This window comes from Pseudorasbora parva, chromosome 16 (assembly GCF_024679245.1).
Source record: "Pseudorasbora parva isolate DD20220531a chromosome 16, ASM2467924v1, whole genome shotgun sequence".
In the NCBI taxonomy this organism is placed as follows: Eukaryota; Metazoa; Chordata; class Actinopteri; order Cypriniformes; family Gobionidae; genus Pseudorasbora; species Pseudorasbora parva.
Window position 1 is genome coordinate 33643318 of NC_090187.1, and position 14459 is coordinate 33657776.

The following is a 14459-nucleotide window of genomic DNA, read 5'->3' on the forward strand; positions in this document are numbered from 1 at the left end:
CCTATATTATGAAAGTGAAAAAACTCTGATGAAATAAGAGATGAGCTCAGCCAAGGCCAGGGGAGGTTGCAGAAAAAGATCTATCACTTGATGTGTTTCGGGGATGCCAAAGTGGAGAGATATCTGCTTTGGGTACTTTAGGTAAGGCAACATCATGACACATTATTGAAAAGCCATTCAGAAAATGTGAAACCGACCCGAGAATACACAACATCTGAAATGACATTCATTGACTTTATCTGCATTGCCAGCTGTCACACTAAAGGCTATGCCATTTTACAGCATTCAAACAACTAAAATACAAGCAGCACTAGATACTTAAAGCATGAATTATGACCACCTGAAGATAATCTGACCTTCATAAACAAGCACTTGATTACATGTGCCACTTGATTAGAATCATCAATGTCTGTTACATGCTGTGCTAAATTGCATTCTCGCACTACAGAAATTTTGTTTTCATATTTCTTTATTGATTGGTGTATTTTGCACAGACAGACTATATTTTCATTCTTTGTCTCCTTTCCTAAGGAGATCTATATGGGTCAGAACTACGATAAATGGTGAATACGTTTGAATGTTAAATGAGATTTAAAAGCACTGCTACAAGGAAAAACATGTCAGGTTCTTTGTAATTGTCTCTAAAGAGGAGACCTCAGAGTCATTATTTTCTAACCCCCTTTATTCTGTTTTCCTGGACATGCTTGACTACAGACGAATCAAGTTCAATATATTTATTTATATTTTATGTAAGGTTGCATGCATGCACCACTTGGAATTAGTAAACAAAGACCATTGGCTTCACTTGGTGAAAAGAGAACATTTTAACCCTTTAAGAATGTATGAATATAGAGTATACATACTACTTATGTAAACTACTTTTGGATTATAAACTATAACTATAAATAAAAAATGGAGAGGAATTTTACACTATGAATGGAGTCAAGGACGGCTCCAGTTCAAATCCTCCCCCTGTGCTTCTGCAAGTCAAGAATATGCTAAATAACTCAATTCCTACAGGAACTGTGCACCATTATGCAGAAATGGATTTGAACTATTCAACAAAACCTTTTCATTAAATATCATTCATTATGACCATGAAAACTGAAAGGTAAAATAGTGCTTAGCTCCCTCAGGACACAAGTTAAAGAAACATCCTTAAAACTCATTTTGATGCGACTCAGTTTGTGAAAAGTGCCTTTGTTCCTCCTCGCAGCTTCACCAACAAGTGACAGTATAGGCTCAGTTGATGACGAAATGAAAGCACCAAGTCTTGAAAAGATATGAGCTGTCAAGAGGGCACAGCGAAATGTTATTTCTCTTTTCTTATTGTAGAGAGTGGGTAACGAAGTCACAATGAAGATTAATCCACAGGTACAGGCATCCAACTGTCTTTTTAAAGAGCGGGGCGGAATAGCCTTGATACTCAAGGCAAGAAAGCTTCACTTTATTCAGATAATTACAGCTTGGTTTTAATGCGTGTGCTCTAAAAGCATGATGCTTCTGGAATGGCTGCATGGGCAGTACCTTTAAATCAAGAAGGCTTGAATTGAAAACCACCACCACAATAATGGCCAAAGTGAGGGGGGGAAATGGAAAATAATTCACCTTGTACAACAACCTTCAGTCTGTGAAATATTGATGTGAACTTGTTTGTAGGCTGTCTGTAGTGTAGAACAGAACATCATTACAATTCTAATACATGCTTTCTGTTAGCAGGAAATTGCAGGCATGACGACTGCATTAGGAAGATACCCCAAAGATGTGTTATTTTGTGTATTAAAAAATAGCACTAATGTCAATATTTCAATGGCCTTTAGTTGTTCATGATTTCTGTGCTTTTCCATACAGCGAAAGTGGATGGATTTGTCTAATGCTAACTCCTAAAAAACAATTATGCATGGCAAAAGGTAATATTTATAGTAAATGAATGGCCTGGTTTAACAGACAGGTTTTAGATTAAGCCAGGATTAAGCCTTAGTTCAATTACGACATATAAAGAAACACATCGAATTTTTTGGGATTTTAGCTTATTCATCATATCCCCCAAAGATAGACCAGTCCATAAATACCATTCTCATCTCCGTGCGTGCCATAACTGTCTGGTGCACCAACCGCTAGCCTAGCTTAGCACAAAGACTGGAGGCAAATGGCTCCATCTAGCCTACTGCTCAATAAGGGACAAAATAATGACATTTTCCTATTTACATGTTGTCACGTGTATAGTTACATTGTGTACTAAGACCCATGAGAAAAAAAGTTGCGATTTTCCAGGCCGATGTGGCTAGGAACTATACTCTCATTGCTGCGTAATAATCAAGGAACTCTGCTGCGGTACCATGGGTGCAGCGGCGCAATGATATTACGCATCGCCTGAAAATAGTTCCCAGCAAGCTCTCTGTGCAAGCAGGTTGTCACGTTGGTTATGTTAACGGAAGTTAGCCTATTTTCAGGCGACTGCATAATATCATTGTGACTTTTTGAGCAGTATGCTAGATGGAGCCTAGTGTTGTAGTCAAGACCACCTAAACCAAGACCAAGTCGAGACCAAGACTTTGTTGGGTTGAGACCAAGACCAAGACAGGACCAGCACACCCTAAATTCATCTTAAAGATCCATATCTACTGTTTGAGAAATTACTAATATTTAATGAATAAATATAATTAGAATAATATGACCCAATAGCGCTGTTACCAATCAAATATCTGACAATAAAATGAATGGCACAGAAGTTGCATTTTAATTGGTACAATTACACCTTCATAAATAATGTTAAGATTAATTTGACATTAAAACTTTTAACATTCACTGAATTATTTATTTAAACGATTTGTTGAAAGCAGCAGATTAGATAAAACGTTGCCAAATTGGCAAAAACGTTTTTATAAATCAATATGATTTGCAATCACACTTATATTCATGGAAACAGCTCTCTTGCTCTTGTGAAATTGCGTAATTATATTCTATGTTATATATATTAAAAAACTATCTCAGAACTCTTTGGCCATTTATATACATTTTGGCCATTTTTGAGACAAAGCTGCATTGCTTTTGAACCTGGCAGCACAGTAACAAGATAAATCACATTACAAACAAGTTATTGATTGCATTTTAAGTTTTACATCTAATCACATGAATAATGTTAAATCAGACAATGCACCAGCAATTTAGTCTTATCCTTGCAGTTGTGGTCTTGAGATAAAATCCTGAGTCCTCTAAGTCCGAGACAGAGTACAAATGCAGTGGGGACAAAGACAAGACCTTCAAAAAATGATCTCAAATGATCCGGTGTCAAGTACTACAACACTAATGGAGCCATTTACCTCCAGTCTTTGTGTTAAGCTAGGCTAGCGGGGGAGTGCTTCAGACAGAGTTATGGCACGCACCGAGATAAAAATGGTATGTATGGACTTATCTAACTCTGGGAGATACGATGAATAAGCTAAAGTCCCAAAAAGTCAGAATGTTCCTTTAAGTAGCTTTTATAAATGTGCCTTAGAAGAAAAAAAAACACAAAAAACTGGTGTGCAACCAGAGACGAAACTGGCACAGACATACTGTAACTTAAGATATGTCCTTTTAGTTAATACAGCACAAATATGCATTTTAGTCTGGGACTAGCTTAAGCCTTGTGAACCAGATGAACATGTCTGAAATTATAGGCTTACACATTAAAGCAAAGATTTAGAAGACTTGGAAAGGGTCTTTTGTTTGCTTTCGGGGAGCTTGACAGTAGAAAAACACCACTTCAGTTGTATGGAAAAAAGCACTTTGGATGTTCTTCTAAAATAAATATTTTCTTTAGTGTTTCACTAAACAAAGAACAAGATACAGTGCTTGAATGACATGAGGGATAGTAAATGGCATAATCTAAACAGTTCATTATACAGTTCTCACATTCACACATAAAATAAAATGTCCCACCTTTATGAACATTCTGTGTCAATGGTTAAAGGGTTAGTTCACCCAAAAATGAAATTGATGTCATTAATGACTCACCCTTATGTCGTTCCTCACCCGTAAGACCTCTGTTCATCATCGGAACACAGTTTAAGATTTTATATTTTAGTCCCACAGCATATGCAGTCTATGCCCACTTTACTGTCCATGTCCAGAAAGGGAATAAAAACATCATCAAAGTCGTCCATATGTGACATCAGTTAGTTCATTAGAATCTCTTGAAGCATCGAAAATACATTTTTAGTCCAAAAATATAAAAAACTATGAATTTATTCAGCATTGTCCTCTCTTCCCGTGTTTCTCCAAAAAGATTCAAACGGTTAATGAATCAGTGAATCGATCAATGATTCGGGTCGCCAATGTCACGTGGTTTCAGCAGTTTGGCGGTTTGACGCGATCTGAATTGCTGAAATCACGTGACATTGGCGACCCGAATCATTGATCGATTCACTGATTCATTAACCGTTTGAATCTTTTTGGAGAAACACGGGAAGAGAGGACAATGCTGAATAAAATCAGTTTTTGATATTTTTGGACCAAAATGTATTTTAATGAGATTCTAATCAACCAACTGATGTCACATATGGACGACTTTGATGATGTTTTTATTCTCTTTCTGGACATGGACAGTAAAGTGGGCATTGACTGCATATGCTCTGGGACTAAAATATAAAATATCTTAAACTGTGTTCCGATGATGAACAGAGGTCTTACGGTGTAAGGTGTGGAATGACATTAGGGTGAGACATTAATGACATCAATTTCATTTTTGGGTGAACTAACCCTTTAAGCCAAAGGGGAATATAAACGTCTCGTCATAAGAAAATGCTATGCAAAGTTCCCAGAATGCACAACGTGTGTTGCATCATAGTTTACAAACTACTTGGAGAGAGAAGAGTACGACAAGTTCTCTTGCACTTTGAATGTCCTTCTGGACTCTTTATTTCCCATGCATAGTTTGGACAAGTGTGTAGTGGAACTTTTTGTAGCTGAAATTAAAAACCAAAAAAAAACCCAAAGAAAAAGGTTGACATTCATTATTTTTCCATCAACATTTTTAATTATTCACAAAGTATTTTAATTACCTTTCACTTGTGTTAGAACGTTCTAAATTCACGAGTAAGTCCTTCGGGGATAAGTTTGGACAAGAAAAAGTGCTGTAAAAACATAAATACATACAAAAAAGCTTCTAAAACTAAAACATTCAGCATTTTTGTACAACACAGTGCAATAGAAAAGGGATCTGGAAAGGTAAAAGGTTCTCAGCACTGGTCTTTTGGACTTGCGAGAGTCGCTAAACGATAAAACAATGGAATTGTAAACGCCCCTGTGTTTATGACGGTTCAGCACCGTTTCAAACCACAACATTAGAGAGAAATTTGAAACTTTTCTCACTTGCACGCAGTCTTGCGTGTTCCTGTTCTTACCACAGAGATGACTGAGGTTTTTTCTTTTTTTTTTGTAACACAGGAAATGGGAAAACACCACTTGTAACATACACAAAGTCCACATAGTGGGGAGAGTGACGAGCATCGTGGACATAAGTGACCCGTTGTTTCAGACATAGTGACGAGAGTCTTTGTTAAGGCTTTGCCAAGGTAGCCTGCACAGAAGGATAGATTGCATGACGCTGTTCTTTTCAACATACACGCACATGTAGAGGAGCATAAAACGTCACTGAGTCATCATTGAGAATGCAAAACCAAAAGAGAAACAGAGTAAACGAGAGAAGGACAAGAGTGACACTGCGTCGCCAGTTTAAGAAAGAAGCAATACAAGCAATGAGTCAGTTTCCAATTCTCTTGCTTTCAGTGGCCTTCAACATTATTCAACAGTGTGCAAGACATTGATATGAATCTTTTCTATGCTATACTTCATTTTAAGGTTAAAAAGAAAAAGAAAAAAGACCAAACAAACATGCCTTTCTTTGCATGTCCATGACAGTTTGTCAGAGTACAGATGGCACTTTTTCAGTAGGTCATAAGGGTTTTGGATTTGAAGCAGTGAAGGTTTTGTGTCAGGGACAAAGTCATGGTGAGCTGGTGACTAGAGACAGAACAAACATGTTACACTGTTTAAAATCCAAACCCTAAAACCCTACGACAGTCCTTAGATCTGAAATGCAAATCCATCTGCTGGGAAATGTCTGTCTGGGAGCCAAGACCAAATACTGAGACAGTATAGCTGTCTTCTCCCGTACTAGACCAACACTTACATAATTACTTCTAAAGTCCAATTGATCAATGCAAAAAGGTCGGATATGACACAAACCAAGAAAATACACCACGCTGAAGATTGAAATGGTTCCTTTTAACAGTATGAAAACAAAAAAAGTATTTCTTTAAAAAGAAACTAGGTAGTATTTAACTCACATGAAATGCATTAGGAATCAAATGGTAAATAGTTTCTTCACATTTTTCTTTCATCTTAAACTGGTAACCAGGTAACACCAATTTCAACGGGGTTACTCAGTTTTTACTCCATTTTTTTGAGTCAGTGTATTGACAAAAATATGCAGACTGGGTTCTATAGAGACCTCCACTAGGGGTCAGAATTTACCTCAAATCAGCAATTTAGAACAAAAAACAAAAATGGCTCAGACAAACAATCTTTTACAAATATACAACGCCATCATTGATTAGAAGGAACATAAAAACACAGGAGTGATTAAAACCCCATTTTCAAAGCTAATTAAAGGGTTACTTTCCATCAGCAGATTTCTAAACTCAAGAGGTGAAATGAGAAGTCTGCAGGGATGTGGGAATAGGTCAGTGGGGCACATTCTGTGTGCAGGTAGTCTTAGTGTGATTAAAAACTTGACCCATAACATGTAATAAGTTACCATAGTAACAACACCAGATAACATGATCGGCATGGAGACCTCAGTATCTGGCTAGTAACAGTCCTGCTATCATGCTCTGTCCAGATCAGGTCGGGCAGTGCCGTGATTGGCACTTCTATGCATGAGAGGAATGGCAGAATTGACTAGGTGGAGGGCTCACTTGACGTGTTCGGCACTGTGAGAGGAACAGTAGTATTTTTTGTGTGCAATGAAAGTGGAGAGGCTGCTGAATTTGATGTTACACAGCCGGCAGTAGCGCGTGTTCCCATTCTGCAGGGGTGAGGTGAGGGGTGTTTTAGGCATGCATGGAGTTGTGAGGGTGTGGCTTACAGCAAGGACCGCCTTTTCAGGGAGGAGTGTGGACAAGGGGGTGTGGCCTAGCTGCCCAACCTCTCTTAGCGCTTCAGGCACAGGTGATACAGTTACTCCTGTCGGGGAGAGGGCAGGGGGTGCGGCTTTTGGAGAACCAGACCCCACAGACTGGGATTCTAGTGGGCTTCCGTTAAGTACAGGTGAGGAAGGAGAGGTTGCTTCCAACTTGATGCTCCGGCCATTCAAACTGTCCTTACGGGGCCGAGGGCTTCGTTTAGGAGGGGTTAGAGGAGCTCCTTCCCGAGGGCTAAGGCTAGGACTGGGACTGACTCCGGCGGACTGCGCCTCGAGATGTTGCTGTAGTGTGAGCACCAGACCATGAGTCGTTTTAAAATGCTCCATCAGATCACAGGTCAGCAGTTTGTTGGGAGGGCAGTAGGGACACACTACTGGGGAGGTGCTCGGGGTCTTTGCTCCCTGCACCTGTGGAGGGGTGGATTCAGAGCCAAGCAAGGTAGATGGATGCGCAACCACTGCAGTTTTACCTGTCTGAAGCCCTTTGGGATCAGGGTGCAGGTCCACAGCTCGGTTCTTCGGCGAAGTGGAAGTTGGTCTCTTTAGCCGGCTAAGCTGCTCCATAGTTTGCGGTTGCAGGGTAGTTGCTGGGCAATAGTAGGTCTTGTGGGCTAGGTAGTTCTCGATGCTGTTGAAGCTAATGCTGCAGGCTGTGCACTTGTGGTAGTCAGTAAGGGGCAGAGCGGGAATGCTGCCTCCACTCTGGCTTTCTCTTAGTCTGGGTCTTTTACTCAAGTCGATGGGTCCATCGCCCTCAGGACTTGAGCTTTGTGTTGGTGTGGACACTTGGGAAGGGCCCTCTTGTTTCACCCCCAGACTTGTTGCTGCTGGCGAAGCAGTGGCATTAGCCAAAGCCTCGGTTTGAGCCATGTGGATCTCATACATCTTTTTGCGTTTGCGTGTGCGGATAGGTTGGGGAAGGAAGGCGGTCTTGCCAGAATGGGGCCGCTGGTTGGAGGGATCGTGTCTCGAGGCGCAGTAGAATCGCTTGTGGACAATGTAATTATCATGACGACTGAAACGAATGTTGCAGGCCTGGCAGAAGGTGCGGGTGGGATCGTCGTCTGGGTCTTCAGCGGAGCCACTAGGACTTTGGCTACCCTCGCTGGCCTGCCCACCCCCAGGTCCCTCTCCCTCCGAGGACGACGAGCAGGTGACATCTTTGATCCCTGGTTCCTCACTTTTCACCTCCACTAACTTGGGCTCAGAGGCTGTGCCACCTGTTGCAGTGTCGGGATAGCTGGGAGAGGCCGAAGCTGCACGACTGACCGGTCTAGCCTGGGGGGAAGCAGCATGGGCAGAAGGAGGAGCAGCAGCAGTGACCGCCCCTTCCTTCATCACACCAGCTGCCTCTCCTTGCTGATGCCTGCTGGAGCAGTAAAGCCTTTTGTGGACGTAGAAGTTGTTGATGTTGTTGAAGGTGATGTCACATTCAAAGCAAGTGGCTCCCTTTTGAACGCTGGCAGGAGAACCTGGTGGATAGAAGTTCTGCTGTCCGGCCGCTGGTCCTTGTCCCTGTTTAAGCCTACTGTGTACCATTTCAGACATCTTAGCCAGAATCTCAGACGCTTGTGGCATTATGGCAGCCTCAGAATTGAACATGTACTGTGGTAAGAACATCGCCCCTCCAGATAGAACCGAACCCCCTGTTTCAGGATGTGTGGGACTGGAACCTGGGGTGGGACTGGCCGGCTCTGTCTTAACGGCCACCACCGTGGGGCTCTTAGGTGAAGTAGACAGAGATGAGCTTGCTTCCAGAGCATTAACTTGAGGACTGACCGCCTGTTCTTCTTCCTTTGCATCGTTTTCATAGTCAGAACGTGGCTCCTCTTTAATGTTAAGTTGGTTGAGAGGACTGCAGTCTTGAGAGGCCGAGCTGCCATTAGCTCCTGGGCTGGAAGAGTCAGGTCGGGGCACACAGGCAGCAAGTTCCCTGTCTTGCACTTCTGGGAGCTCAGAAGAAGGAGGACTGCTCTGGCGGGGTGTGGGGCTCCTCTCAGCTGGAACCCTCACTTCCAGGTGTGTGTGGACATGCTGCTGAAGCAGGGCAGGTGTGTCAGCGGAGTAGCCACACACTTGACATTTCAGAACAATGCCAGAGTCTCCTGGACTCAAGCCTGTCACAAAGAAAAAAATGACAGACATCAGGTACAGGAAGACTATTTTAAGTCTTATGATTAAGAATACTTATGTCTTAAATATTTTTAGACTCTTATTTTTATTTCTGAAAATGTTTCAGAGACAGTGTATATATATATATATATATATATATAAACAATACAACATATATTGTACATTATTGCATTATTTATTATACTTACTTACTTACTACATAATTATAGTGTACTTACAATGTAGTTACCAAAGAAAGTACTGGTAATATAAGCTAACGACATGGTTTAAGGTTAGGTTTAGGGTTAGTGCCTAGTTATAACCCAGTTATTGCAATTGTTATAAGTACATAGTATGTAAATGCAGAATAGGACTGCAAAATAAAGTGCAACCAAATTATACATTAAAATTAAAAGTAATTATGAATTAAAAGTATAAATTATATTTGTTCCATGTTAATTTGCATTGGATTTCTTTGTGATCTGCAGGGTTCAGATATTAGAGCTGTTACCTCCAGCCAGTGGTAGTTTGGGAGAGTACACCTCACTCTGAGAGCCAGGCTGGCAAACCATGTGACTAGTGACCAGGTGGCTATACAGGATGTCTCGTGTTGTGGAGATGAAACCACAGCCATGACACACACCATTCTGTGTGTCTGTGTGAACCTTCAAGTGTCGCTCGCAGTTCGCCTTTGTGGTGAAAGCCGACAGGCAAATCAAACACACAAATGGACGCTCTCCTGGAGACACATTAACAGACACACACATATTTACTTACTAATCCGACATAAATGACACTTTACTAAAACATTGTTAATACTTATGTCTTACCGCTGTGTGTTCTCATGTGGATCTCTAGAGAGCTGGCACTGGGGCAGCTTTTGTTGCACTGCGGGAAGGGACACAGCCTCTCGTTAGGGTAAGAATCTTTTGGCTTGTCCTGTGGAGGTGAGGCAGCAGTCTGCTGCTTCTGGCGGCTTGCGCAGTAGTACATAAGATGGGCCTGAAGATTCCTCTCACTTCTGTACCAGATCCCACAGTCTTTGCAAGGGAAAATGTCTTCTGCACACACAAACACGCACAAAATACAACTAGTAAGAAAAAAGGAATCAACTGATTATCCTTTCAAGATTCAGGAATAGTTCATCACAGAGGATGTTTACTGAAGAGTATCTATTAATTTCATGATGTTCCATATTTTTTTGCTTTGTGTGTACATTATAAAAGACAAAAGATGGATTATAGAAATAATTAGAAAATATCTGGATAATAGCTATAACAATGTTTTCCTGACATGTTATTTATCCGATTTACTCTGCAAGCCCACTTTTAACTGATATCCTTCATGCATTTAACCATATGTGAGATGTTTAATGTTTAGTAATACACCCATATTATATATATATATATATATATATATATATATATATATATATATATATATATATATATATATATATATATATATATATATATATATATATATATATATATATAAAACGCACAAACAAAATACACAAACATTTCTAAATCAGAGAAAGCAATCAGAATTATTCCATCATCTCCACGGCAACGGGCACACCGAATTTGTGATGTGCGCAAATGTGTGTGCACGTAATCGGGCAGATCTGGTGTCAGGGCACATGTTGAACAGGCTATATTTGATAACAACCGTCACATCCCAATTATCCCGTCTACTCGCTGCCCAGCTAATGCGGTGGGAAGCGCAAAGTTGGGCTGATCATGTTTTACCCTTTAGCCTTATTTACAGTGATTCATGTCTTCATCATGGCATGTCCATGTCCACTCCTACTCCTCGTGCAGTTAAGCTGATGTAGCCGAGAGGGCTGTACCTGCCAATTAACTCCTCCACTGTCGGACCTGACACAACAATGCCACCTACTGGCGATGGGCATAAATGGCAAGCACCTTAAAGGTGAAGTCTTGTCCTTTTTCAATGTTAAAAGACATTGCCATTGCAAAATTGTATGAAAATTATCACTATTTTTGCAGTTTTGTTGGACGAATCATTTTATGATAGTTTTATCTGTTGTGTATTAATTGTGCAACATCCAGAAACTTTAAAGATGCAAATAAATATGCATTAGTCTCATTCCCAAATGAAATGCACAATGACTTTTAATTATCATTTAAGTAAAATTTAAATCAGTCACTTTTGTTCAATGTAATACATCCTTGCTGAATAAAATCTTAAATAAAATATTTGAATAAAATAAAAACTCACCCGACATATACTGTGCTACTGAATGATTACCATGTTCACATACCATGGTATTACTATTTAGTTTTATGGTATTTCATATTGCCATGTTATAGTGCCAAATAATATCATGGAGCTTTCTGTGGAAGTAGAAAAGACCCCCCTGACAATTGGTTTGAATCTATTACGCATCACGGTTTACGCACATATGCAAAAACACTACCCACCATCCCTCTATCGCAGATGTAAACACGCTCATAAAAATGTCAGAAACTGCTACATGTTGTGTTTATCAGCAAGCAGTGACTCACTATTAACGACAGCAGTTGCTAAGATGGCAGCCATGCCAGCCTGTTGTGGGAGGAGTTGGATCTCAGAGTGAAGAGCAGCGGGATACGCAAGCTCCTCCTTCACTCGCACACCGTGGGTCTGAGTCGCTGCCGACTGATCCGCCGTGGAGCAGGAAAGTGTTGCCAGAAGTGCATCTCCACTGGACAGCTCCTGTGTCAACTTACAAAATAACGCTCCTCCTGGAAAACAAACTGTCATGTTAGACTCTCTATCAAATACTGTAGTGAATGTGAGAGGTCTATATGTTTTTGAGTCATACCCTGACTGTAGATGGTGCAGTTCGACTCGCTGAGGCTTGAGGTCACAGGAATTCTTCTGAGCCAGCAGTCTGCCTCCTCACACTCCAGAGACATTACAGGGCTCTAAACACACAAAAGGGAAAGAGAAACAAGGTCAGCTTGTTATTCTAAAATAACAGAGATAGAGATAGAGCAGGATTCAGTGGGACACTTACAGAAGATCGAACACAGAGGACATACAAAATACCCTATTATATTAGTCCTTTATTAAATATTCAGTGTCCTGAACTGTCTTTTTTAATTTTATTATACTGTTGTCTGAGGTAAACTTATGATGTTCGCATGGTTTTTACATTCAAAAACAATAAAATGAATAAATAATAGGCAATTTTCTACCCTGGTTTTGAGGCTCTCCTGCATGCTCTGTTTTGATGGGCGTGCTGGACTGAACACTTGGAAGTAAATACCCACTGCTATGATTGGATAAGATTAGCATATTATGAGCTTTAGCTGCACTGTCAGTACATGTGGGATTTTTTTAAAGCATGTGGAGAAACAGCAACCGGAATGATTTCTCTCTCATCCACCTACCATTGATTGGAATGTTTTTTTTTTTATTACTTGACCCGCCCGATTGGTGGATGAAACACACACACACGTCTGTTGCAGAGAGCATTATCAAAACTTCCGCGGTTGTATTTTTCCTTCAAATATCATGTCAAGAGAGTGAACAAAGCTTAGTTATTTTACTATTTAAGATAGCCCGTCGACAGGCCGGTGATACATTTTTTTGATACAAATGTGGTTGGTGATACAAATGTGCAATGTCTGACCCACATGAGCTGGATAATCATTAAAAATAAAGTTTATCCATGCATTCATAATATTGAAATCCGAATAAAGCTTGTGCGGTATGTTTATTGCTTAGAAGTTCGATCCGGTTTAGCTCTATGTAGGCCTATGTCATGACATGTCAGTGGTTAGATCTATAGAATCTGGCGTGGTTCATCTTATGTTGTATTCTATGACGACGTCAAGGTGTGGCATATTCTGAGATCGATAAAAGGTTTTTCTTTTACTTAGTTTTCAGCTCTGAAAGTTACAGGATATTCTTATATTACAAGACCAATTCATGACCCCATTAAAATAAACGCTATTTATGCTTAAGATTTCTCATTTCCTCTCGAAATTAAGAGTTCCCTTGGTATTAATTATACGTATGAAATGACTTTGTCACCATGCAATTATATGTCAATATGCTGGAATATCTAATACAGTACTTTCCTAAAATGATTTTCTTTAAACACTTTAAACTGAATCCTGAAATAAAGTAATTTTATATGTAATATGTAAAATAGACAATTAACTTATAAACATAAAATTGATCAACAATTATATTAAAGAAATTTATATTAACTGCCAAATATATATTTAGGCTTTCCTTAAAAATAGACAACAATTATTCTGCAGCATAGTACACAGCCTTAAGGTTGTACCACTGCTAATTTATGTGCTTGATCTTCTCTGTTCTTATATTTTCAGCTGCCTATTCACTACAAAACGGCTTTTGAATGGCACTTTCCAAGAAAAGAAAAAACACCAGTTTATCTTTGAAAGACACAATGACTTTTCCCCCAGCTTAATACATGGTTTTATGTTATGTTCAAAGAAATACAAAAAGCACACAAACATTTAATTCTTTCTTCCTGATACCATGCCATTAAAATTCAGCATCCACCAGCATACCCCTTTCATTCACAGCACTTTTTCACCATTTTGCTATGTTACAGCCTTATCCCAAAATGGATTAAATTAATTATTTTTTTCTCAGTTCTACAAACAATACCTCATAATGACAACGCAAAATAAAGTTTTATTAAAAATAAAAAAACCAAAAACTCACATGTACATAAGTATTCAAAGCCTTTGCCATGACACTCAAAAATGAGCTCAGGTGTTCCTATTTCCACTGATTATCCTTGAGATGTTCTACAACTTGACTGGAGTCCACCTGAGGTAAATTCAGTTGATTGGACTTGATTTGGAAAGGCACACACAACTGTCTACATAAGGTTCCACAGCTAAAAATGCATTTCAGAGCACAAAACAAAGCCATGAAGTCCAAGGAATTATCTGTATCTCCGAGACATGCTTGTATCGAGGCACAGATCTGGTGAAGGGTACAGACATATTTCTGCATCATTGTGAACTTCAATGCTGCAGAAATATGTCTGTACCGTTCCTAGAGCTGGCTGCCAGGTCAAACTAAACCATCGGGGGGAAAAGGGCCTTAGTCAGGGAGGTGACCAAGAATCTGATTGTCACTGACAGAACTCCAGCATTTCTCT

The 14459-nt window shown here is 39.9% G+C and overlaps 1 protein-coding gene across 3 annotated transcripts in view; it reads right to left on the reverse strand.

Moving 5' to 3' along the window:
- Window positions 1–4997: 4997 nt before the first annotated feature.
- zfpm1 (zinc finger protein, FOG family member 1) overlaps window positions 4998–14459 on the reverse strand; it is a 96764-nt gene continuing 87302 nt past the window's right edge. For all 3 annotated transcript variants that reach the window (XM_067420403.1, XM_067420402.1, XM_067420401.1), the window contains exons 5-9: window positions 12132–12234; window positions 11833–12051; window positions 10132–10362; window positions 9813–10040; window positions 4998–9306 (exon numbers count right to left, since the gene is read on the reverse strand). In XM_067420403.1, coding sequence (XP_067276504.1) covers window positions 6959–9306; window positions 9813–10040; window positions 10132–10362; window positions 11833–12051; window positions 12132–12234 — 3129 coding nt within the window. In that variant the 3' untranslated portion in view covers window positions 4998–6958. The remainder of the gene's footprint in view (window positions 9307–9812; window positions 10041–10131; window positions 10363–11832; window positions 12052–12131; window positions 12235–14459) is intronic.